This window comes from Mustela putorius, unplaced genomic scaffold (assembly GCF_011764305.1).
Source record: "Mustela putorius furo isolate JIRA1106 unplaced genomic scaffold, ASM1176430v1.1 tig00003853_pilon_pilon_pilon, whole genome shotgun sequence".
Taxonomy (NCBI): domain Eukaryota; kingdom Metazoa; phylum Chordata; class Mammalia; order Carnivora; family Mustelidae; genus Mustela; species Mustela putorius.
The window spans coordinates 13,829,642-13,855,955 of NW_025422005.1; the positions used below are offsets into that span (position 1 = coordinate 13,829,642).

The 26,314-nt window shown below is 55.7% G+C and overlaps 2 protein-coding genes across 3 annotated transcripts in view; one reads left to right on the top strand and one right to left on the bottom strand.

Annotated features, from left to right (window-relative positions):
• The first annotated feature begins 617 nt into the window (after nt 1-617).
• On the top strand, nt 618-12,652 carry HTR6 (5-hydroxytryptamine receptor 6). The gene is given in 4 exon segments (XM_045063857.1): nt 618-1,356; nt 10,275-10,433; nt 10,634-10,972; nt 10,974-12,652. Coding segments are annotated over 4 exon segments (1,323 nt in total). The 5' UTR covers nt 618-642; the 3' UTR covers nt 11,085-12,652.
• A 544-nt stretch (nt 12,653-13,196) lies between these two features.
• TMCO4 (transmembrane and coiled-coil domains 4) overlaps nt 13,197-26,314 on the bottom strand; it is an 86,516-nt gene continuing 73,398 nt past the window's right edge. For both annotated transcript variants that reach the window (XM_004741310.3, XM_004741309.3), the window contains 3 exons: nt 26,196-26,313; nt 19,933-20,050; nt 13,197-14,298 (listed from right to left, as the gene is read on the bottom strand). In XM_004741310.3, the coding sequence (XP_004741367.1) occupies nt 13,921-14,298; nt 19,933-20,050; nt 26,196-26,313 (614 nt within the window). In that variant the 3' untranslated portion in view covers nt 13,197-13,920. The remainder of the gene's footprint in view (nt 14,299-19,932; nt 20,051-26,195; nt 26,314) is intronic.

Consider the following 26,314-nt stretch of genomic DNA (forward strand, 5'->3'; position numbering starts at 1 on the left):
GGGCCGGCCGGGCATCCTCCCGCACGCCGCAGGGGGCCGTAGTCGCCCAAGCCCGGGCTGCCTCTGCGTCGGCTCAGAGACCTGCTTTCTCCACCGAGGGCTTTGCTCTGGCCCGGCCCCCACCCTGCCATCCCAAGTGACCGCGGCTCCCCACCTAGCGCCCGGGTACAGCCACCTGCCGCGGAAGGGGCTGCCCCCTGCGGAGCGCGCTCGTTTGTCCCAGCTCCCGGATCCTCAGGTCCCCACCCCAGGCACGCGTCCCCGCCTCTCCCTTCCCGCCCTCCCCTCTAGGGTGCTCTGCCCCCTCCCGTTCAACCTCCCAGCCACCTGCAGTCCCTGATTTCCCGCCCGCTCTCTATGGGGGACTCTGCACCTCATCAGGTACCCCCTTCCAAATCCCTACCGTTTGCTCCGTGTCCCCACCTCACACCATATAACCCCTCTCCATCTTCCTTGGCTCGTTGCCCCTTGACCTAGTGCCCCTGTCCCTCTCTTTCCCCCAGACCCCTGGTGGCGGTCCGTTCTCACCGACGACGCCCACTCAGCCTCTGCTCAGGTCCCTCCCTTTGGCCTCCCGCGCATCCCACCTCGTCCTCCGGAGCCCCTCGGGCCTGACGTCCTCGCCCTCCGCCCCCCGCCCCCATGGTCCCCGAGCCCGGCCCCGCCAACCACAGCACCCCAGACTGGGGGTCGGGGCCGCCGTCGCACCCCGCGGGCAGCGGCTGGGTGGCGGCCGCGCTGTGCGTGGTCATCGTGCTGACGGCGGCGGCCAACTCGCTGCTCATCGCGCTCATCTGCACGCAGCCGGCGCTGCGCAACACGTCCAACTTCTTCCTGGTGTCGCTCTTCACGTCGGACCTGATGGTGGGGCTGGTGGTGATGCCGCCCGCCATGCTGAACGCGCTGTACGGGCGCTGGGTGCTGGCGCACGGCCTCTGCCTGCTCTGGGCCGCCTTCGACGTGATGTGCTGCAGCGCCTCCATCCTCAACCTCTGCCTCATCAGCCTGGACCGCTACCTGCTCATCCTCTCGCCGCTGAGCTACAAGCTGCGCATGACGCCGCCGCGCGCCCTGGGGCTCGTCCTGGGCGCCTGGAGCCTGGCCGCGCTCGCTTCCTTCCTGCCCCTGCTGCTGGGCTGGCACCAGCTGGGCCGCGCGCGGGCCCCTGCCCCGGGCCAGTGCCGCCTGCTGGCCAGCCTGCCCTTTGTCCTCGTGGCGTCGGGCCTCACCTTCTTCCTGCCCTCGGGCGCCATCTGCTACACCTACTGCAGGATCCTGCTGGCGGCACGCAAGCAGGCGGTGCAGGTGGCCTCGCTCACGACCGGTGCCGCCGGCCAGGCCTTGGAGACGCTGCAGGTACCTGGGACCCGCAGGGAGGCCCGGGCTTGGGGGATGGAGAGCCATGAGCAGCCTCTGGGTGCCCACAGGGCATCTGTCACCTAATATATACCTTTGCTGGTGACCTCCAAGTGGCCATTTCCAACACACCCGACTCTTCTGCGCTCTAGACTCAGTGCTGACTGTCCCCAGGACAGCTCCGCCAGCATGCGGGGTTGGCTTCCGGAAGGTAACATGGGCCAAGGGAATTCTGGGTGTCCTCCCCCCCCCCACCTGCTCCTCTCCCTGTCTTTCCCATCATGGCAAGTGGGCACATCAGGGCATCACCCCACAGAAACTTAGGAATAATTTCTCTCCCTCATGCTCATGGGGTTCATTATCAAGGCCTGTTGGTGCTGTCCTCCCGAACACGCCCCACCTCTAAGGCCACCCTTCGGCAGCCCACCATTGCTTCTTTCCCGGAAGCCGTCACTAGTCTCCTGCCGGCTTCCCCTGCTTCCACTCCACACTCACTCGGGTCGACTCTCTGCCCGGGAGCCAGCGCTTGACAAAACAGAAGTGGTCCTGTCTCTCTTAAGATAAAAGCGGAGACCCCTGTTGGGATCCGGCCTGGGAATGTGCCTCTGCCAAGCTCTCCAGCTTTACCTCCTCCCCTTGCCTTCACCAGCCCTTCCGATGTTTCTGGAAGGCACCGGATTGTGGTTGGTGTCCAGGACTTGGCCTCGCTGTTCCCTCTCTGCCTGGCCGGCTCTTCCCCTGGGGCTGTCCTGCCTGCCTCCTTTTCAGCTCACAGGTCACCTCTCCCCAGCGTCTGTCCCGGACCACCCTGTCTGCAGACCGTCTAAGCTCCCTCACCCTGTTATTCTCTATCCCAACCGCAGGTTTATGTGTCGACTTGGTCATTGTCTAGCTCCCCCACGAGAGTGTAAGCTGGGCGCATCCGGTGTGGTTTTGATCCTCATGGTACATCCTGGGTGCTCACTAATGACTTGTGAGTGCTAAGGCCCTGCGGTGACTGGAGTGGGGTTGTCTGCTTTTGTCACTCGGACCATATGGCACCCGAGTCTGACTGTCCATAGTTCTAAACCCCCAAAGAATGGGGCTTTAGCTTGACCAGGCCTGAGGCACAGAGAATTAGGGGGCAGGCCCCGAGGAAGGTCCTGAGGGCTTCTCTGGTCTTGATGTAGTCCCAGGGGGAGGAGCCTCATGCAGGATGGGAGGTACTGGGGGTTTGTGTGGATGGTGGGGGGTGGCTGAAAGGCAGGCCTTGGGAGCAGCTTGCCTGACACCCCCCGACCCCCAGGCCCTGCGTCCTGGAGCTGCAGCTACCCTATCAACCAGGGGGTCAGGCCTTCAGGGAACCCGAAGTCAAGGCTGCAGTCCTACTCCCTCCCTCTGTCTGTGCGCACTGGAGAACATTCCTGAATCCCAGTAGGTGGCTGTGACTCTCACTTGGTTCTCCAGCAGTAGAAAGGCCGCCCTGAGCCATGCACCCTCTCCCCCTGGGTTCTTGTAAAGGAGCGTTTCCCAAACTGGAGGCATCTGGAACCACGTGGGACTTTCTGCCTTCTCTCCACCCACCCATGCGCCTCAGGGGCTCCCTTCTTCTGCATTTTGCATATTTCTCTCCGCTGCCTCACTTATCTTTTTCCTTCCATGCCTTGGTTTAGAAAGGACCCTTCTTATCTCTTCCAGAAATGGAAACTCAGTACCTTGGCCACAAACAGAAGGTGGTCCTAAAGACAGCTGCCGTGCACTCTTCAGGAACCCCAGCTGTGTTGCTGGAGTTCGGAGGGGAGGTCCGAGGGGCCCAGCCCCAGGCCCGTTTTCTCTTTGGTGCTAGCGGGTTGTTAAAGACTGAGTGGCATCAACACCCACTTTCTCTTGACACAACCAGAAAAGGAGCTGGGAGAGTGCTGGAAAAGTCTCATGTTCTCGCTCCGTCATTGAGTTCTCTTACGGGTCATCTTATGCTCCTGCGCCTCGGGGAGCTCTGCGCGAGTGACCAAGGATATGAGGAGGTGGCTGTTCTTGGTGAGGTTGAGGTGGGGGGGGGTCTGGATTCTCCGTGCCAGTGGTACCCGTGACACAATTTCTGTCCCTGAGGCTAACTGGCTGGTGCCAGGATTGGACCTGAGACTGTGGCCCGGAGCCCCGGGGTGCCGACCGCCGCAGTCCCACGGTTTCTCTGTGCCTGCCATGTACTGACACTGGGCTAAGCTTGTCCCCCAAACACCCACCATCATCCCCATGGGGCAGATGGGGAGACTGGGGTTCCGAGAGAGGGGAGGGGTCTGACCCCACCACTTCCCAACCACTCAGCTCCTTAGCCAGCCTCCTGTATGCCTGCTTTCTGGCTCAACTGCCAGCATTTGGGGATTTTGTTCCTGGAACACGGCCTCTCCTCCATTTTCCTGGGTCACAACCCCTTTCCTCCCACCCAAGCTGGCCTGTCCCAGAACCTAGGCTTCCAGCCGGGCAGCGGAAGCTCCAGTGCCTGGACTAAAGGAACTGATGAAAATGAACACAACTTGGGGTGCCTTGGACCCCTTTCCTCCAGTCCTCAGCCCTACTTAGCCCTGAGCTCCCTTCCCCAGTCCGGCTGCTAGCTTCTCCGCAGGGGACGGGTGGGGGCACATGGGTTTCGGAAGCCCCAGCTCGGGTTTGAGGACACGGAAACTGAGCAGGCTCAAGTATTTTAATCGCTCCTCCCCGCCCCGCCCCCCACATCGGCCTCGTTGTGTGAACTGGCTTTTCAGAAGCCACTGGTTAGCTCGGCGGTCTCAGCCAGGGCTTCGTGGCCCTGCGGCTGTGAGGTAGGGGTCTCCCTGCCAGCTGCAGCAGAGACTGGGCTGGGATGAAGAGCGGGGCATGGGGAGAGTGGCTTCAGAGTCAGTGAGATGCTGCCAGTGTAGGGGAGAGAGGGAGAGAGAGACGTGCAGAGATCTGTGCCGGGGCGGGACGCCGCTTGTCCTCGGGAGGGACCAGTGGGGGAGGTCAGCGATGGAGAGCAGCAGGGGAGAAGGAGGTCTGCCGGGTGTTTGCCTCCCCAGCCTCTTTGTCTCTGCGTCAGGACCTGTGCCTTTGGTTCGCAGCCCTTTACCTGCCGCCTCCCTCTGCACATCCTCTTCCTCCGCTTTCCCCAGCCTTCTCCCCTCCAGGTCCACCTCGCCTGCTTCTCCGCCTTCTCCATCTTCCCATCTGCCTCTCCCCCTTCTCTCCATCAGTCCCCCCCCCCCGCCTCCTCCACCAGCCTTTTCCACCCTCCCTCACCCAGCTCCGCATCACTTTGTCTTAGCGATCTGTCTTCCCTTCCATTGCTGTCCTTCCTCCTCAGAGGAGGAGGCTGTGATCACAGAAATATCTCAGAGGGGGTGGAGGGGGCTGAGCTGGGGAGAGGCTGACAGAGCAGTGAGGCTGAGCATGGCAGACTGGGCTGCTGATGGGAACAAGGGGGTCCGGGGCAGCCAGGGCTGGCTGTAGGAGCTTGGGCATCCGGCTGGTCAGGGGTTCAAATCCTGCTTCCAGCACTGCTGATGACTTTGGACAAGCCACTCAGCTCCCACTACCCCAGGAGCAATGCTACTTATGACTTGGGGCTGTTTGAAGGATCGGCGAGACGACGTATGTCAGCCTGGCACACACTAGGTGCTCAGCATGTGTTTGTTCCTCCTCTTTCCTCTCGGTGGTGAGATACGTGGTTTTGGAGAAGTCATCCCTCGGAGTGTCTTTAGGGAAAAAAAAAAAAAACAAACCTTCGTTGCTGCCAATAACAGCATCATCACCAGAATCAAAGAGCTGAGCCGGACTCTAACAACAGAAATGCTGGCTGACGCTTCCGTGGGGCTTACTGAGTGCCAGGCTCTGATCAGCTGACTCTGTGCGTGCTACCTTCGCTAGTCCTTACTACAACCCTGTGGGGCGGATGCCCCTGTGATGGCCATTTTACAGATGAGAAAGCTGAGGCACAGAGAGGTGAAACTCCTTGCCTGGGGTCACACAACCAGTTAGTAACAGAGCCAGGATTTGAAACCAGACCGTCTGGCTCCAGAGTCTGTCTTAGAACCCTCACACTACAAGTAGGTGATTATAAAAATTTTGAATTATACAGGGGAATACATAAATACACTTTAAAATAAAAATCCAGAGGGTGCCTGTCTGGCTCAGTTGATAGACCATGTGGCTCTTGATCTTGGGGTCCTGAGTTCAAGCCCCACGTTGGGTGTAGAACCTACTTAAAAAAATAGATAAAAAAATTTAAAACTATCCAGCCATAGAGATAAGGTGAAAGAACCTCCCAAGTCCCACCCAGCCACCTTTGATTCCTAGGGATATTCTTACTGATTTAGGATGTGTCTTTCCACTCCTCTGTGTGTGTGTGTGTGTGTTTCCATGTTTGTTTATGTATCCAAAGAGACTTAGTGCTTTGTTTTGTGTATTTTTTTTGTTTTGTGTATTTTTTATTTTTATTTTTTTACTTAAAAATATTTTTTGAAGATTTTATTTATTTATTTGAGAGAGAGCGAGTGAGAGCGTGAATGCACACAAGCCGGGGAGAGGGAGAAGCAGGCTCCCCGCTGAGCACGGAGCCCAAGGCGGGACTCGATCCCATGATTCTGGGATCATGACCCGAGCTGAAGGCAGATGCTTAACCAACTGAGCCACCCAGGTGCCCCTGTTTTGTGTAATTTTAAAGCAAATGGAGTCCTGTTGTACCTACCATTTTGAAACTTGCCATTACCACTTAATATTGGTATTATGTCTTGGAGATCTTGTCATTTGACCAATTATATTCTTGGCTCCCGGGGAGGCACTGCCAGCCTGTCACCCAGGCAGCTGCCCTCGGCAGTGGTAGGGGTGTGCAAACAACAGCACATGGCCGCGAGGGCAGAGAGAAGTGGGCAGTTGCAGCTGGCATGAGCTAGACCTCAGGGTGAGGCCGGCGGCTGCCACTGGCTTCTGCCCCATGAGGGCCTCTGTGACAGTGCTGGGGTTTCTGTAATCCCCCGCATGCAAGCAATTTCTGGAGCTAGGAATACAGTTTCTGGGGCTAGGAATGCAATTTCTGAAGCTAGGAATGACTTTGAATCCCAACTCAGCCCTTATCTGCTGTGTGGCTACGGGCAAGTTCTTTTGCCTCTCTGAACCTTATCGGCAAAATGGGGATATTAATACCTACTTCGCGTCAAGGCTGAATGGCACGAGGAAGATCAGATGCTGACACACAGTAGTGCTCCTTAAATGCGGACAAAGTGCTGATTGGGGTCACTTGGAGTGCTTTGCTTTGAGGCCTTGTGCTGGGACAGTATGACCTAGGGAAGGTGCCCTATCCTCTCTGGGCCTTCTCTCTTCCCTTCTGCTTGTGTTCTTGGGTTAAATCTTTGGGGGAGAAGAAGAGAAAGAAAAACCCAGGTTTTTCCCAGGAAGATTCCTAGAGAGGGAACCTGAGGCCATCTTTAATCCCTTCTCTGGAGCTCCTTTCCCAGTGATTGCCTCCCATCCAGATATCTCTCCAGGGTCTCAATTCCCCAGTGCCCTAGAGCTCTGACAAGATCAGGGCTGTCTCTTGCCCCGCCCAGGTTGCCAGAGGTCAGGGGGGTACCGGCGTGAGTGGCTTCTCTGGAGATGGTAGCTCCCTCTTTCCCTATCATCTGTCCCCATCCATGGCAGCAATGTGAGAGCATGGAAGATCTTTGGAGGAAGCAGGAGGCTCTCCAGGCTGACCATGATGGGGCCACAGGAGCCATACAGAGTCTACCCTGGGAGGGAGAAAAGGAGACAATGAAAGAGAAGAACAGAGCCTTTCTCCCTCCCTAGTTACAGCATGGTGAGTCAGAGCGTTTGTCCTGACATCTGTGCTGCTTTGGAGAGGCTGAGCTGCTAGCAGAAGGACGGGGCTCCTGAGGGTGCTCAAAATTCCCCCAGCCTCCAACACACAGCACTGAACCGACCTCAGGGCTACTGTGTATGTAGCACTTAACTCCGCATCAGGCACTGTGCATGCATTTATTATCCAAAGCCTCGCAACGACTCCACAAGCTGAGTATTGTTTTTCCCATTTTACAGATGTGGAAACAGAGACTGTCTCAAGATCACAGAGCGAGTAAGTGGTAGAGGCATGACTTGAAGCCAGATCACTTGTCTTAAAAGTCCAGCTCTTGCCTCCGCACAAGGCGGCCCCACCAAGACGGAGGGGAGAAATCAAAGGCTTCTCTTAGGCTGTGCTTTGTGAATTTGTCCTTGGTATTCATATAACCAGATTTCACCTGGATAAACATACTGAGAGGTGGGAGTTACAGTGTGCTTCATCTCCCCACTCCTGCCTACCGCCATTCTAGCCTCCTTAATCTTAAAGATAGATAGCATCTACCTGGGCTTTCAGCACCATGGACAGGACACCAAAGGGGAGGCAGGGAGAGATGGGCAGGGCTGAAAGGGGGCATTTCTGCGCCAGAGCCGGGTGGGGGTTTGGCTTTGGTGCTCCCGGGACTAACACATCTTCTTGGCTTTGCCTCCTCCACCCCCTTTCCATCTGCGAAGGTTGCCTGGAAATCTGGTTCCCTTCCTGCCTCCTTCTGACTTTTTCAATTACTCTGTACTCAGCCCACCTCTGGCTCCCTCAAGAGCTAAGCTGGGCTCTCCTGCAGTATAGGAAATTTTGGAGGAGGAACACCTGGCTGGCTCAGTTGGAGGAACTTGCAACCGTGAGTTTGGGGCTGTGAGTTTGAGCCCCACGTTGGGTGTAGAGATTACTTAAAAATCTTTTTTGTTTAAGATTTTACTTATTTGGGGCACCTGGGTGGCTCAGTGGTTTAAGCCTCTACCTACTGCTCAGGTCATGATCTCAGGGTCCTGGGATGGAGCCCCATATCGGGCTCTCTGCTCAGCAGGGAGCTTTCTTCTCCCAACTCCTCTGTCTGCCTCTCTGCCTGCTTGTGATCTCTGTCTGTCAAATAAATAAATAAAATCTAAAAAAAAAAAAGATTTTACTTATTTATTTGACAGAGACACACACACACACACACACTGAGAGATAAGTAGGCATAGAGGCAGGCAGAGAGAGAGAGGGGTAAAGCAGGTTCCCTGCTGAGCAGAGAACTTGACGTGGGGCTTGATCCCAGGACCATGAGATCATGACCTGAACCAAAGGCAGAAGCTTTAACCCACTGAGCCATCCAGGTGCCTCAAGTTTACTTAAAAATTTTAGAAAGAAAGAAAGAGAAAAGAAAAGAAAGGAAGGAAAGAAGGAAGGAGAAAGAAAGAAAAAGAGTAGAGGAATCCCTCGCTTCTAAAGGCCAGGCATGGCTCCAGGCTACACACATGACCTTTACATAGTTCAATGAACTGTGCATACCTTGGCATACTGGTATTTACTTAAATTATAAATGTAAGTTGGTCTCACTTTGTGTAAAACTAGTGTATGAAAATCCAAATTGATTACAACATGCACTTTAGAGGGGGGTTTCTATGTCCCAGCAGCTTTTGTGGGCATTGGGGGTTTCGTGGCTGGGCCTCAAGGTGGTCTCTGAATCCACTGGAATTATGGGATGTTTCTTCCTTCTCTGTGTGTGCATGTGTAACAATTTATATGCTTTTTGTTTTCTGGGGAATTGTTTTGTAGATTGCATTAGATTCTCAGTGAGCTCAGGAGGTCGAAAAATTTGAGGTAAGAGCTGGAGAGAAGGATCGTCTAGTTCAGAGCTTTTTAGTGTTTTGGGACTGCTGGTCACCAGTCTGCAAACTCAAATTCTTTTTTTCTTTTATAAGTGTCTTTTTTAAAAAAAGATTTTATTTATTTATTTGACAAACAGAGATCACAAGTAGGCAGAGAGGCAGGCAGAGAGATTGAGAGAGAGAGAGAGAGAGGAGAAAGCAGGCTACCTGCCGAGCAGAGAGCCCAGTGTGGGGCTCCATCCCAGGACCACGGGATCATGACCTGAGCTGAAGGCAGAGGCTTTAACCCACTGAGCCATCCAGGTGCCCCAGCAAACTCAAATTCTAACCTCTTCATGCCTGCATCCCCTTCAACAGCAGTTGGGGGAAGCTCCTTTCTCCTTCTTTTCTTCCCCGTGCTCTAGCTCTTGAGGTCAATGTTTGGGAATGAAGATGTCTGTCAGTTCACAGTGTAATTTGAGTTGTTCAATGCCGAGGTCACTAGCACCCCTAGGAGTCTAAAATGGATTTATTGAAAACATATACTCCGTGCATGTGTTTTCAGAAAAGCACCGTATTCTGTGCGATGTAAGGGTAAGTGTGCAGGCAAAATCATTACTATCTTTACTCCCAAATATGAGGGAAATCTCTCTATGAAGAGATTGCCAGGTCCTGGGCAGTGGCATGGCCTCTTTGGTCAAGTATGGTTTAATTGCAACTAGTTGTTGAAGGGTCAAAGGCTTTGTGTGGTGCTGGGGCTCATGGCCACATGTGTTGACTTGTACTGAGTGTTGTCCTTGGCGAGGTGGGCAGGGGCTCCCCTGAACTGATAGTGTTGGCTTTGTCTTACTATCCTTCCTAAAGCGCCTCGTGTCAGGGTCAGGGCTCAGTCTATTGCTGAACTCAAGCCACAGTCTGGGCTAAGGTTGGGATCAGTGCTCTCCAGGGTCGTGGCTCCGTTTGAGACCTTGGTTACACAGGTCTCAATCTATGGCAACTATCCGGGCTTAGTCTGGGACCCTGAGCAGGGCTTGGTTTCTTGTTGATGTTGGTGCATGGTCTAGAGCCAAGATCAAGGTTTGCTCTGGAGTCAAGGTCAGTTCTGCTGTTGGGGAACCTAGGGCTATATAGCTGGGCCTCGGTCAAGGATCAGAATGGCTCAGTTTATTGCTGGCACTAAGGCTCAGTCTAGAATTAGGATTGAGGCTTAGTCTGTGGCTGGGATTAGGGTCAGACTGGGGCTCTTCCTCAGGTAACTTATGGATGTGGCCTTCCTTCCACAGGTACCCAGGACCCCACGCCCGGCGATGGAGTCAGCTGATAGCCGACGTCTGGCCACCAAGCACAGCAGGAAGGCCTTGAAGGCCAGTCTGACACTGGGCATCCTGTTGGGCATGTTCTTTGTGACCTGGCTGCCCTTCTTTGTGGCCAACATAGCCCAGGTAATGCCACCCCAGGGGGCAGGTGGGTCCAGGCCTCGCTGGGGAGGCCCCGACCTGCACCCCAGCCCAGACATGGGGATAAAAGGAGGGTGGGCTGCCTCTCGGGGCATAGGTGTTTGTGGTGCCTCTCCCACCCGTGCTGGCTGGGGTGGCCTGTGACCCTGCTCCGGGACCAAGCATGACATACGCCATTTCTCCAGGCTGTGTGCGACTGCATCTCCCCAGAACTCTTCGACGTTCTCACGTGGCTGGGTTACTGTAACAGCACCATGAACCCCATCATCTACCCACTCTTCATGCGGGACTTCAAGCGGGCCCTGGGCAGGTTCCTGCCATGTTCCCGCTGCCTTGGGGAGCGCCGTGCCAGCCTTGCCTCGCCCTCTATGCGCACCTCTCACAGCGGCCCCCGGCCGGGCCTGAGCCTGCAGCACGTGCTGCCTCTGCCCCGGCCACCTGACTCCAATTCTGACTCGGGCTCAGCTTCCGGTGGCTCCTCCGGCCTGCAGCGCACGGCCCAGCCCCTGCTGCCTAGAGAGGCCCCCACGGGAGCCCCCAGCCTTGGTCAGGGCTGCCGCGGTGGTCAGTTTCTTCAACATCGATCCCGTGGAGTCCCAGCTGCAGCTCCGTCCACTTGGGGCTCCCACGAACTGACCCGGGCTTGGAGCTGGTCGGTGGGGAGCTGTACTGGATAGAACCAAGTCCCCAAGGCCTTGGACCAGCTCTTGGCTAAGGCTGGGAGGCTGCGGGTATCCTGGGAGCCCTCGGAGGGTCAGCGGGGGCACTAAGCCAGCCCCCACTGCCCCCCCCCTCGGGGGGAAAATAGCTGGTTCAGACGGTTTTCTCCAGGATGCCTCACTGCCGAGTAAAACCTGTGTGTGTGTGTGTGGAGGTGGCTGGGGGACTCTGGCAGAGGGGAAAAGGACTTCTCGGTTCAACTTAGGGTGAAGACAATCATCTTTGACATTTCATGAGTGTGCAGGGGAGGGTTGCCTCTGCTTGCAGAGGTGGATGAGGGCTGGGCTGGCTCCCTCATTCCTCAAAGTGTAGTCCTCAGGCCACCAGCATTTGTGTCACCTCCTTGGAGTTTGTTACAAATGCACACCCTGACACCTCCCCCCCCACCCCAAGACCTGCTGCGTCAGAACCTGCATGTTAGCAAGAGCCCCCGGTGAACTGTGCCCAGTGTAGTTTGAGACGTGCAGGTTTGGATGATCTTTAACTGTGAGGATGAGGATGTTCAGTCGGGACAGCGTCTTGGGGCGGGGTGGGTGGGTTGTGTGTGGAGCCGCACAGAACCTGACCCAGGAGTCAGGAAGACAGAAATCTGAATCTCCGCTCCAGTACTCACCAGCTCTTGCACAGGTCCCTTAACCTATCTGAGTCTGGTGTTCCATGTACAAGTGGGGGTAACAATGCCTGATCATAGGGTGTCACGAGAATTAGGAGAGCACGTACAGACTACCCAGCACCCACAAGGAGTGCTGTAGGTGATACCTGCGGTTGTCAAACTCCCGGGCTTCCAGCCCCCGTGGCCTCTCGCTGTGGGCCAGAAAGGGCTGTTTGTTCCCCCATTTTTCCCGTTTCCCTCCTCTTCTTCAGGCCTGGCCCAGATCCCACCACCTGACTGTCCGTGGCTTCCCAGCTTCTTGCTCTGGATGCTGGGTGGGGCTCCCGTCCCCGCTCCCAGGCTGCTGCACTGTCTCTCCTGGAGAGCAAAGCAGGAGCTGGTAGTTTCTTGCTCAGCACCAGGAATAGGTCTCCCTCCATCCTGGACTTCCTCGGGCCTGGAAGGGAACCAGCTGATGGGGATACATCAGCCCAGGGCCCCACCTCCCCCTGGCATTGCCTGGGTCAGCCAGAGAAATGGGACTGGAGCCTGCTTAGGAACGCAGAGTGGAGCACAAGAAGTTGGTGTGGGTTGCTGCCCTCAGGCAGCTTGGTGAACCCTGGCATAGGGTCCTGGGTCGTTTTTGAGGGGGACTCTTGGTTCCCACAGTTTACCTGCCATAAGGTCCTTTTAGGTCCGAGTCCCCCCGGATCCATCACCCCAAACTCCCAGGGAGCCGTCCACGCGTGGCCTGGCGCTCTCCTTGGTGCTGATTTGATTCAACTCTGGCCCCAGTCACTGGCCACAGAGGGGCCGTGGTGCTCGTTGGGGCTTCCCCTCTGCCCCAGGCCTGCCTGTGTGGACTCTTAATAAACACTAGCTGAGGCCGTGACTGTGGTGTGGACTGGATTTGCCTGAGGGGCCCTGGGGTTGGAGAAGCAGCTGGTGAAGTGGGACGAGACCCTGGGCAACATGAACTGTCTGGACTGGCAGAAGCGGTTCTATAAATATTTGTTGAATGAACAAGCAAACACACACACACACACACACACACACACACACACACACACACACACTTCAGCTCTAATATTCTAGTTCCTTCTGCAGTCCTCCAATGGAATGCCTCCCCTGCCCCGCTCAGAGCTTGTCAATACTTCCTCTGCCTGGGTTCTGGCTTCCCCATCTGCACAATGGAAGACCACCATCTCTGGCCTCTCATTCAAGGACAGTGGAAGGAACCCAGGAAGAGGTTCCCAGGGATACAGATATAGTGGCCGAGAGCCGGGCTCTGGAATCTGAGACTGACCAGCTGTGTGATCTTGAGCAGGTTAACTAACCTCTCTGGGTCTTAAGAACTTTCAGTTACATGAAGATAATAGCAGCGCCTCATTAGGTTATTGGTAGGGTCAGCTGAGACAGTCCATGTAAGCACTCTGTTCCAAATTCTCAATTATTATTTATTATAAGCATTATCTCCCCTTCCTGCTTTAGGAAATTCTTCCCCTGTGTAATTCATCCTTGTCACCGGGCCCACTTCTCACCCATAGTGCATGCTGACTCAGCATATATTCAACATGCTGTGACACTTACATCCAGGGTGCCACATAGCACAACTGGGAGTACCCTTCACATACATCCATGTGGTTCATGCTCTTGGGGTTCTGCAGTGCACAGCCTGCACAACTGTACAGGAACATCTGATTGCACATCCTCAGAGCAGTCAGCTGCTGGCTCCCCACCTATACCCGCTCTGTAGGTGTATCAGTGGTGCCTGTGGGCTGGCGGGCAGCCCTGGCGTGTGGATGGAGGAGCAGGTATCTACCTGGATTTACTGGGGCTGGGGGAGCCCCCTGGGCCCCCAGATGGCCAGCCAGCCCCCACAGCTGTGGCCTGAAATACAGGAAGCCCAAGGCTGACAGGGTCCCTAGGGCTCTGAACTGTGCTGGTTGTCTCTGCAGGGCTCTGGCCTTGCTTCCTTGGGGAGGGGAAGCGGTCTATTTTTGACTCCCCTCCTTCCAGTTCCTTTCTTTTCGATCCCAAAGCTTTCAGCTTGGGAAAGGCACTGATGGAAATTCCGAGCTCACGTGGGGCAGCTGGTGGAGGGCTAAGGGAGTGCTACATGGAGGAACCTGGGAAGGCAGCTCAAGTCCCCTTCCATGGTCAGTCCAGCCCTGGGCAAGGCCCCTGGGTCTCGCTGGCACAATCGGGGCAGCCCAGTGGGTTGGGGCCCATGCCGTGGCTGCAGATCTCGGCGCTCTCAGCCGGGCTGGCAGCGGCAGGAAGGGAGGGTCCTTCACACTGGTCCAGTCCTTTTGGCGCCTGGGCTTGGCTAGAGTCGGTAGATATGGCCAGTTTGGGGTTGTCTCCGGGTGTGGCCTTGTCCGATGAGGAAGCGGCTGCTGCCTGGTGATGCTGCCCTTGGGGCAGATTGCCTGGAGCCAGCAGGAGCCCTGTTTCATCCAAGCCTGGCTTGGTGGGGATGCCCACAGTCTTCAGGATGACTTCCATCTGCTTGGCATAGTCCAAGTGGCCGCTGACCTGCAGAAGGACAGTGAGTGAGGGCCCCGGGGGGCGGTGGTCAGAGCCCTGCCTTCCCCAAAGCCCCCAGCTGAGCTCTCAGGCCTCACACTCTCCCTCAGCAGCCTCAGCCACCCGGTCACCAATGCCAGGACTCCAGCTCTCAGCGACTCTCAATCGAGTGGGGTGGGAAGCCTCTGGGTTCAGGACCACTCCAGAGTTCATTAAATAAAGGTGAAGGATGTTTCTCTATAAAATCTGGATCCTTTGGCGCAGGAATCATCACTAAGACAAGGTTGAGAACTCAGAAAGGCCAACCTTCTTCCTCAAAGAGTAAAGATACCCCATTTTGTGCTGGGATGTGTCAATGCGTAGAAAGTAGGGGAGACTGAGAACATCCGATGCCTCCCGGTGATCATGGACAATGCCCCGCGCGTAGTATGTCCTTAACACACTGTAGATGAATTTATTGGATACAGTCCATTGACAGGTATTGGCTGCTGACTGGAGCTGAAGGAATTGAGCCTTGGAGAGGCAAGGTCATATAGCTAGGTTGCCCGAGGTCATATAGCTAGGACGGGTCAGAGTTGGGTTTTAAATCTGGGCCTGTTCTCTTCACAGAAATGAGCTGGGGAGGGGAGCTTTGAAAACCACTGCCAGTTTACCAAAGAGGAAAGCAGTGTCCAGAGAGGGACGTGGTTTGCTTAATGGCACGACCTGTGAAGAGCAAAGCCCCATGGGGCTCGGGCGTGAGATGATGCCTGGACAGTCTGCTCAGCTCAGATCTGCTCCTTAAATGCAGCCAAGAGCTCCCGCCACCAACGCGCCACCATCCCCCCCACCCCAACGCTCAGTCCACAGGGTCTGCTTCAGTGCCAGAGGCAAGCGCAAGACAGAACATTCCTTTTTGTTTAGAAAGAAGGGTGAGGGGAAACGCTGGGGACACTTCGGGAACCACACAAAGGCTCCGTTGATAACATCTGCATTTCCATTTGAATCACAAATCACTCTGAGCTATTCAAATGAGTTTTCAAGAAAGCAAGAAGACAATTCCCTGTACGGTTTTGTTACTTTCTCATAACCAGAGCCTGCTGACTTCTCCTTCCTCCCCCCCACCCCCTTTTTTTTTTAAGATTTTATTTATTTGAGAGAGAGAGAGAGAGAGAAAGAGACAACACAAGCAGGAGGGGCAGAGGGAAGAGGGAGAGAGAGAGAATCCCAAGCAGACTCCACGCCGCGTGCTAAGCTTGACACGGGGCTCAATCTCACGACCCTGAGACCTTGACCTGAGCTGAAACCAAGAGTCAGACACTCGACCGACAGTGCCACCCAGGCGCCCCTCGTTCTGTTCTTCACAAATGCTTTTAAACAGTGTTCAGTGAACACAGACCTGTACACACCCATACGAGGGACTTTTTAGATCCCTGGGTTCAGGTCAAGGGGGCAGTGTCTTCCCGCAGAGGGTGGACATTACTGACTGTGAGGCACTAGAAAGAACTTAAGCTTGGCATCAGAGAAACAGGGGCTCCAGCCTCAGCTTACTCTTACTAGTAACTGGATGAGTCTTTACCATGTCCTGAATTCCAGCTTCTCCATCTGTAAAATGAGAATCAGGAAAGTCTGCTACAAGAGTTCAAGGGCCCAGCACTTTGTAGGAATCAGCATATGCGACTTCTAACTATTAAGCTCCATATATGGCCCAAAACACTTTCACGGGGAAGTTACCCAATTAGAATTAGTCATACCTACCTCATGGGGTGGGTGGGAAGAAATAATACACACAAACCATGAAGTATAGCACTGGCGCATTGCCAGTGCTGCACAAACCTGAGCTCCCTTGCCTCAGTGTTCTTGGAAGGGGTGATGGGGGACAAAGGGCAGGGCCTCAGCAGGGCTGATCCATTTGGGAACCCAAAATGGCTGCTGAAGCTCTAGCCATCACATCTCAATTCCTGCCAGCAGAAACCTAGACCCACAGAGACAGACAAGAACTGCTGAAGGGCTGGTGCTGGGCTGGGTGGAGGCAGACAGGATGGAAGGGAGATATTCGTGGGCACTGGCTATGAACCTGATTCCAGGTGGAAATCCCACCAGGCAGCTCTTCTAGAATGCATGGCTCTGGCCTTCCTTGGCTTCACGTTGGCCCACGTCTCGGCCAACCCTAGGCTCTGACCTGCCACTCTGAGAAGACACAGGGGAACCACTCGTTGGCAGAGTTCCAGTTTTCCAGTTAGTCAAAGGGATGGGAGAGCCCAGGTGAGGCCAACTCATGAGTGGGAGCAGAATCTCTTCTCGGTGGCGGGAAGGTCCGCTGTGGCTGGTGTAGGACCATCTCCCCGGCTGTCTATGGAAATGGGCCACTCATCTGGATTCACACTGGGTGCCACTGGTGCTGAGAAGCCCTCCTCGACCTTCCCATGCTGGCTAGGGACCGTCCCTGGGGCTCCCCGGTGACAGTGCTTGCCGTGCCCCGTCGTCTTCATCTGCTCATGCAAACGAGGGAGCGCAGGGGCCGCTTCCGACTCCCTTGGTGCCCACGACTGGCCCCGAGCAGTGCCACCTGTTGGCTGCCTTGCAAGGCACCGTAGGACTTGCCCAAACTGGGGCTGCTGTCCCCGCCTCCGCCTGCCACCAAATGCCTTCCAGGCCTCTCAGGTCCCTTCAGGGCCCTTTCCCACTCCTGGGACCTCTGTGTCCCCATCTGTAAAACGGGGCCATTGAAGGCACCTGCACTGTGTGTGCGGGGGTGAGGAGTCAGGGAGCTGACACACGGGGCAGACTCCGTGACCCGGAGCTGGAGGTCACTGACGGCACACGGGAGCACTGTAGCAAGGAGCCTGGGCTCTGGTAGGCTCCCTGGGCTCCAGGCCTCACAGGCCGCCTCGGCTTGCACACCTGTACCGCAGCGCCGCTGTCCCTCCCTCACCTGATGCTGTGCGGGCTGACGACACGAGATCTCTAGTGCAGGGGGGCAGCGCCTGGTACGAGCCAGCTTTGTTATCATGAGTCCCTGCCTGGCCTTGGGCTAAGTTCTAGAAGTCAGATGGCATTTCCTTTGGGATATGAGGAGTCTGGAGACCCCCATGCTGGCTCTCCAGCCCTCCAGAAACCTCATGAGTCGGTCCCGAGGGTGGCGGCATCCCCCACCCGCTGCACCCCTGCCTCCGCCCGGGGGGAGGCCAAAAGGCAGGTGGGTGGCCCAGCCTTCGTCTCCTCCATTCGCCCCCTTAGGAGATGGCCCCCGCCTGGCCACAACAGGGCCAGCCCCTCATTCTCTGCCGGCTCAGGCTTGTCCAAGGCCAGGAGCCACTGCAGATCACGTCTGCGACCACGTCCGAGCACGTCTGGATCGGTGGCTGACGTGGGGCTGGTTCATGAAGGCTCGGCCCGAGTCGGTCCAGCAGGGACAAGGCGACTGTGCAGGCCTCGGCTCTGAGCTCAGGGCATTGGCGTGCATCCCACAGCAGTAACTGAGGGCAACTCTCTTGCCAGGGGCCCCTCCTCCAGCAAGAATTCTCAAGAAAAACAGGAGGGCAGCACAAAGGCAATGCTAATTACCTCCAATTACCCAGAAGAGAAAGGCACTGCTTTTCGTGCTGTGCACTCCTGATGTGTGACAAAGGGCTATGATCAGGTAAGAGCCGGGAAGCTGCCTCAACACAGCCTGACGGGTCTCAGGGGCAAAATGGGGTGGCAGGAGAGGAGGGAACTAGTGTTGAAATGAAGGCCTCTTAGGGGCCATGCGTCTTACATGTGCTGCTCTGGAAGGTGATTCCCTCCATTTCATAGATGAGAGAACTGAGGCACAGAGAGGTTAAGTCGCGGCCTGAAGTCATACAGCCAACACGCCAGCAGCAGAGCCTGGCCTCTCTGGAGCCAAAGCCTGTGCTCTTGCCACTGCCTCCTACTCAGGCTCTTCCCAGGGCAGAATGTGGGTCTTGTCCAGGGCTCTGTGGTGTTTAAAGGGAATTTCATTTATGAGCGTTTCTTCTAATCCTTTTTACTTTTGATTCAATAGGACAACGACCCCGGGACACAGGTTGTGAGGCCTTGCTCTTGTCCTGTGGTGTCGCGGTCTGGTCACTCATCTTACCTCACCCCGCAGGGAGGTGGACTGCACAGCCCTGGGCCTGGTGGCCGGCTGTGCTGGGGGCGGGGTCCAGGTGCCTAGCTCCACCCACCATTAAGGTGTGGGGCTTGGGCCAGCCAGGGGTGGGGGTCACTGGCGCAGGCTGCTTAGGAGCCTGGGGGGGTGGGTGAGGCCTGAGTCCTCCAGAATGCCCCTCCCTCGGGGCGTTTTAGATGCCCATGGAGGGGTCTGGTCTGTCTGCTCTGTCTGCAAGGGGGTGCCTTGTGTGGAACCTTGGGGAACGGGGATGTGCTGGGAAGGGCTTGGCACTTGAGCGCTGGCTGGCAGCCAACAACGTAGTAACTAGAAGCCCTCGGTTCTTGCTCTCATGGGCCGCTCACATTGCAAGCATTTGCACTGGCCCAAGTCTGCCTGGGGACGCGACTACGGCTGAGTGCCCTCACCCTCCGGGTGGCTCACCGCTCTCCCACTGCCGGCCGTATCTCCCCGAGCAGGAGCGATGCCCACTGGCCTGGGTTTGAGTCCTGCTTGGCCGTGTGCCCGCTGTGTGACCCTGGGCAAGTCCCTTCGCGTCTCTGAGCCTCAGTGTCCTCATCTGTACAATGGGGATGCTGGTGTGTGCAAAGGCTCAGGGCGGAGCTGGACAAGGAGACTGCCCCACATGAAGCTCTCGGCTCCCTGTGACAGGCGAGTGCAGGAGGACGAGGGTCCGCTGAGCCCGAGAGATGGCTCTAGAACCTCAAGTTCAGTGCGTCCCACTCCATCCCCAGCAAGAATTCTTTTGAACCCTCTGTACACCTCCAACCTAAGCCTAGTCTTCCACGTCTAGGACTGTTGGGGATAGCGGGGGCCAGTTCGATAGCAGGTGGCAGGCGCTGCTCCCAGAGACCAATCTAAAGGTCTGTGCATGGGGCCCTGGGGTCTGCATTTTATTCATTTATTTATTTACATTATTATTTGTTCTCGGTGTCCCTGGGAAGAGGGGGCATCCTGCATTTCAGTTAAACCCCCAGATCACTCCAAGGTGGGGGTTCCTGGAACACCTTCCCTGCTCTGCATTCCACAGTGTCACAGCCCGGCCGTCAGGGGCTTCTGTAGTCTGGCCCCTGCCCTCCACCTGTGTCCTCTGGGGGCTCTTGGGACTTCTGGGGGAACTGGACCGTCCTGACAAGTAACGGGGTGGGGAGGGCACTAATGTAGGTCCCAGAGCAGGGGCTCTGGAGGTGCACATTCGGGCTGCTGATGGCCACGTGTGTGACAGGAACTTTCCTAAACCTCAGTTTCCTAGTCTGTGAAATGGGCACAATCACGGCCGCCCCAGGGGCTGGGTGAGGTTTGGAGACAATGTGTGTGAACGATGCGGTGACAAAGCGCTGGCAAAGAGACACAGACAGGAGTTACTCCTCCCCACCGCCCTCACCCCCCAACCCCAGCAAATTCTTAAGAACTCCCTTCTCCAGGGTGAAACGGGCCAGTGTCCCTGGGGCCAGGGGTGGCTGGGCTGTAGTCACAAAGCAGCCTTAGCTGGCAGATGCAGAGCCCAAGGGGGGATAGGCGGTACTCACGACAGATGACAGGTCCACGTTCTCCACCCTCCTGTCCCGCAGCTGCACGGGCTGCAGGCCGGCCACGCGGAGCTTCACAGAGGACGTGCGGTACACGAAGCTCAGCAGCCAGTCCCCCCTGCGGGCGGACAAGGGAGCAGTGTCAGCCGGGAGCCCTACCTGGCCCTGGGAAGCCCGGTTGGCCCCGTGTGCGGGCAGCCAGGGCCCCGGCGGCTCCATGGAGCAGGACTGTGGAAAGCAGCTGTCTCTTTGGGGGTGCTGTCTGGGCCACGGCCGCCCCAGAAGGCTGTCCGTTTGTCCCTGTGGGGCCCCCAGAGCTGAGAACAATGCCTGGTGCGCAACGGAGAGCGCCTGGTGGATGCAGGCATGGGGACCCTGGACCACGTCCTCACGAGTCAGCACGTGGCTTTGGAGGGGTTTCCAGTTCCCGGGGTGGTGGGTGACTGCTCTAGGGCTCCGTGGGAAGAGCAAGGCAGCAGAGGTCCTCCAGGGGTGAGCGGACCGTGGGGGCTGGGAGCTACTGTGCTCCGGGGGACAGAACCCGGGGCTCTGGGTTCCTGTGAGCTGGGGGGCTCAGCTTGCCCTCGGAGTCAGGTCCGGCCCAGACAACTTGGAGGTGGAGAGGCTGGCCGCCCAGGGCAGGTCCCGGACTAGGAACACCCTTCCAAGTACGCAGGCGTGGTGAAGCCCGTTCCCGGCACCCTCCTCCCCAGCCAGCCACACCCCTACAGCACTGAGAGAAAATAACCCTGGATCCTATGCTCCCTGTTTCTTCAGGTACCGTGAGCGCTATCCACAGAGGACATGGTAGGAGGGGCCACGGGACAGCCTCCCCCTCGAACCCTTGACATTGTCTGGCTGAAGCCAACCCAGCCAAGAGCTGTGCACTTGGCCTCACTGCCCAGCAGGTCTGTGCGAGGGGACACACCTCGTCTCCCCTCTGCAGCCAGGACTATCCCACTTAGCACATCTGGTTGTCTTTTATTGAGACCGGTTCCAACCCTGGTTTGCATGGCCACGTGAGACCATGACTTCAGCGCACGCGTGTGGAAGAACGTGAGCTAAGAAGGGGCTCGGAGTTGGGGCCCCTGGCCTGTCTCTGTGACTGCTCTCTGGGGCCCGGGGTGTGGGGTCGCTCTCCAGGCCCCCCCGCAGGTGGTCTCTGACCACGAGAGTGCTCCTGTGCTTACACCCCAGAAGCCCCCAGAAAGACTGGGGCGCAGAGTTGAGGGGCCTCTGTAGACCCTCCTGTGTGTCCCACACGGAGCTGGCCAGCCCTTACTCCCCCTCCACTGCGGGGGGAGTGCCCAGTCCCCCGGGGCAGACACCGGTGAGGTGATGGCAGGCCCCCCTTTCCCCAACGACCAGCCCAACACAGTGGTGATTATTACCGGCACACATACCGGTCCCTTTGGCTCCAGCCCTGAGATCAGACCATCCAGCCTCCACAGACCAGTGCAACGGCCTCCTGCCTGCTCTCCCTGCTCCTGGCCTCACCTCCCCCACGCCACCACTGATTTCCTGAAACACCCATCTGATCACAGCCCTTCTCTCTTAGAAGCTGACCGTGCCTCCCCATTGCCTGTAGGCATTCTCTTCTAGAAAATTCCTTTACTCTCTCCAGAGAGCAACGCTTACAAGTCCCAGGGATTATCTTAACACTGAGGGCCCAAGAAGCACCGTCTCTAACCACGGATGGCTGAAGGGAGAGGAAAGATTCACTCGTGTTGCTTTACTGCGCTGACTGTGACCTCTGTGCGTCACATGCTGGGTACGAGGGTGGTCCGTACACATTTCTGATACAGACAGTTAGAAACGAGCCAAGTCAGCCTCATCCCTTCCACATTGTTTCTGTCTTCATCATGACAACACTCTACTTAAAATGTTAATTGCTTCTGGCCTGCAATGTTTCTGCTAAAAAAAAAAAAAAGTTAATTGCACTTCCTTGTGTACATTTAGGGACAGAACAGGGACATATGTTAGAAGGTTCCATATCCTCTAAACTGTGCTGAGTAAACCACAGGGTCTTCCCTGGCACTCGAGACCCCTCTCCATCTGGCATCTGTCTCTCTCGCCCGAGGAGGGCCACGATCCCACGCACGAGACCACACAGAGCCAGGCTCAAGTCCTGCCTTGTCAGGTACTAGCTGTGTGAGCTTGGGCGAGTTGCTTGGCCCCCCTGGGCCTCAGTCTCCTCACTGCATCTTGCCGGCCAGGGTAGGCAGGTAGCACACCATGGACACAGTGCTCACGCACGTGAATACTCAAGAAGCATCTGGTCCGATTATGCCTCCCGCTCTTGGAACCCCTTGCTTGGCCTGGTCTTCCCGTGTCTGATGGGCTCTTATCCAACCTTTCAAAATTCAGCTTGGACACCACCTCCCCCAGGGAGTGTCCCTGAGCCCCTCAACCTGATACTATTAATCCTTTTTGTCCCTCATGTGCCTGGAGTATATGCTCCTTTGGGGACATGAGTCCAATGTCCTTTGTGTGTCCATTCCTTTTTTTTTTTTTAAGATTTTATTTATTTGCGAGAGAGAGTGAGAGAGAGCATGAGAGGGGAGAGGTCAGAGGGAGAAGCAGACTCCCTGCAGAGCCCGGAGCCCGATGCGGGACTCAGTCCCAGGACTCTGGGATCATGACCTGAGCAGAAGGCAGTTGCTTAACCCACTGAGCCACCCAGGCGCCCTGTGTGTCCATTCTTGAGTTTTTCCTTCTCTAGGCAGAGAACTTCCTGAAGGCAGGCCTGTGCCTTAGTCCCGTGTCCCGTATCCTGAGCTGAAACAGCGCTCCCTGGTGGGGACCCAGCAAGCCAGGTTCCCAAAGCCCTCAGGCTTTAGGGATGCACCAGCCACAAGGGAGCTCTTGATTTGCCACCATGTGGCCTGTGGAAGGGCTGCCTTGGTTACTCACAGGCCTGGAGGGCACGGGCAAGCAGGAGTCATCCCCTCCTCACGGGGCACTTGGAGCAGTGATCACAGGAGTGCCCCAGGAGGCTCCCGATGACAAGCTCTCTCCATGGAGGGAGATGCGCCTGCCTCCGTTCCCATCCTGGCTGTGCTGTGTGACCCTGGCAAAGCCCCTGACCCTCTCTGAGTATGACAGAGAGCAGTACCACTCGCCCCGGCTAGCTTCCAGGGGCTTCATGGAAACCCAAGTAAGGAGATGGATTTGCAAAGAACTTTATTAATGTATATGATACATTTATAAATGTGTAATTTGGGGGAGTTTTGGCCTGAAGCTCCCCCATCCCCCACCCTCCGTGTTTAAGGAGTTTTGAGGCAAGTAAATCACCTTTGGGGGCCCAGACGATGAAATCCTGCTTGGTGCTTAGTTTGACCAAGAAACTAGAGTTCTTGCTGGTCTGTGTTCCTTCCCCGACTCAACCTGCTTCCCCCCTCCTCTCACTCTCGCTCTCCATGGCTCAGGATCTCACAAAATCATTGAAAACCAAGCTTATTAGCCTCAGGTTTGCAGCAGAACAGATGGGTTTAATAAGTTTTTGCTGCTTTCATATGCACCCATGCAATTTTAATTCTTTCCCTTTGCTGTTTATGAAAAGCACCAGAAAATCATGCACTATGCGAACGGGCCCAGTTATTAAAACTGCTGGAGTTTAATGGGCATCTACTAAGTGTCTGCCCTTTTCCTAAATAAGATCATTTAATCTCCCCAGAAGCCCTGTGCAAGAGGAACTATTATTCAGTAAGTGACAGGCAGAGCCAAGATTTTAACTGAGGACTTTTTTTTTGGAGAGAGAGTAAGAGCATTGGGGGGGGGTGGTTTGGGGGGATGGGGAGGGGCAGAGGGAGAGGGAGAAGGAGAAAGAGAATCCCCTACTGAGTGTGGAGCCTGACCCGGGGCTCGACCTCACGACCCTGAGATCAAGACCTGAGCTGAAACCAAAGGTCGGAGGCTTCGCCGACTGAGCCCCCCAGGCGCCCCAACTGAGGACTGTTTCACATCAAAGCTGCGGTGATTCCCTTTGAGCACGTGTGTATCTAGTCCAGCAGGGTCGCAGAAATCAGAACGTGTGGCATCAGAAAACTGGCACACTAACAATTTTGGTGGGTATGGCCACTTGTTCTCCAGAAAGTAGTTACTAAATTCAGCTGTCACTAACAGTGTATGGCCGTGCCCAATTCTCCACATCTTCACCAACACTGAGTGTTATTCCCATTTCAGATATTTGATAATCTGATGGGCGATAAATATTATCTGATTTTAATCTGCATTTATTTCACTCATAATGAGATTGGGCATCTTTTAAAAAACTTATTGACTGTGGGGCACCTGGGTGGCTCAGTTGGTTAAGCGTCTGACTTGATTTTGGCTCAGGTCATGATCTCGGGGCCATGAGATTGAGCCTGCACTGGCCTTCAAGCTCAGTGGGGAGTCTCCCTCTCCCTGTCTTCCCCCATCCTCTAAAAAAACCAAGCAAATCTTTAAAAAAGCTAATTGACTATATTTATTCTGTGAGTTTATGTGTAGGTATCCTTTGAACATTTTCTTACTAGATTTTTTGAATTGATTTTCATGGACTCTTTATATATTATGGCTCTGTCTTTGTTTCTTTGTTTTTCCTACCGTATCCTAATTAAGAACTCAGCTTCGAGCCTAAGTGAGAGAGCCAAACTGATGGTCAGAACTCCTGTGTCCTGGCTAATGTCCTCTGTTTGTGGCTAAAAATCATCTTTTTCTTTAGCTCTGAACTGTACAGCTATTGCTGTGGGCTAAATCATCAAATGATAAAGACTTTACCAAACTGTTCCATTTAATTTGGTTCCTACTTAGGGTGGTTTGGCTTAGGTAAAAATTAAATTTAACTGGCCTCAGTTTTCTCATTTGTATATGGGGATTAAAGTACTAAGACCACAAAGTTTAGGGGAGGTTAAGGGAGATCATAGTCACGAAGACAGGGGCAGGCCAGAGAGCCTAATACTCCTCATGTCCCTTCCCTCACATTGGGGCCTAGTTGTGTTTTTAGTTTTGACTTTTTAGTAATTGTCTATTTCCGTATGTGCCCTTTCCACTAGCCTTGAGCCTCTCTCATTCTGCCCATCTTCACATTTGCGTGCCCAGCTATGGTGTTGGGCACAGAATGCTGGATGAACCCATGTCACACCCAACCTCGGCTTGGAGCCTTTTCCTCTTTGCAAACACCAAACATATTCTCTAGACTTGGGAGGCCAGCACTTTGCTTGTTCTCTCTGCTTTGCCTTTCCAGGGCTGTCCCCTGCTCTTTGGTTTCAGTGGAAGCTGGGGACCCCACTGGCCCTCACTCCAGCTTCGGCTTCTCAGAGCTCTAGTGCCCCGTGTCCAGTCGGTTGGGGGAAGCATCATGTTGGTGACCCAGGGGATCTGCTGCTTCCCCGAGTCCTACCTCCTTGTTTGCTAAATTGTCATATTTTAAGTTGTGTTCTTGGCGCCCACAGCCAGTCAGCCAACCCTCCTGTTTTCTAAACTCCAAACCTGTTCCTTGGATCTGGGCTTAGAATGTCACCTTCTCGTCCATACCCAGTGCTTTGTGTGGCAACCATAAAACATGGGTCCCTTATCTAAAATCCAGAAGGCTGAATGTGTTCCAGAATTCAGACCCAGGGCTGTGCAATTCTTAATCACTGCTCTCAACACGGTCACCCCACTGTGGCCTCCTGTGCAAGCTGAGGGGCCGAGCCCCTTCCCAGGCTGCCTTCTTGTGGTCTCAGTGGCGGGCTTCCTCTTTCCTTCCCCAAAGTCTGGGGCATGGCCTTGGCCAAAGCTCCCGAGTCCCTCTTCTCCGAGTCCAAACAAAGGGTGCCTCTCTCTAGCCTCACAGGCCCCCCACATCTGGCTGAGGGGCATTACTCAGGGTCCTGACTCCTCCATCGTTGGCTGACTGTTCTGTCGCCCCGCCTGGAAGGGTGCTTTGAGAGCTCGGCTACACACCCACCCACCCCTCCCTGCACTGCCAGGTAGCACCCCCAGGAGCTCCACAGCCAGCGTTCACAGAACTCCCCCTGGGACCCACATCCCCTTCCCCGGCCATGGTGACCAGCCCGGCCTCTCCTGTCACCTGGTAAGCTGGCCTCCGACTGACCCAGGGAACCCCTTTTCCTTCATCCTATGGGGACAGAGGCCTCCCCAGTCAGAACACGTTGCCCGTAATAGGCCAGAGCCCCACTGGTCCCTGGGATCCTCCAAGACCGGGACCAGGCCTCGGACATCTGCCTGCTATGTGCTCAGTGAGCACCGTCACCCCCCGGGGCAAGGCTCGGACTGACCTGCTGTAGCCGTTAACGATCCTTCCACACACCACCTTCCGGAAAGGCTCCCAGTGCTTGGCCTCCCCTTCCACGGGTGCGCCCAGCAGGACGACATCCTCAATGATCCCCTGGCAATC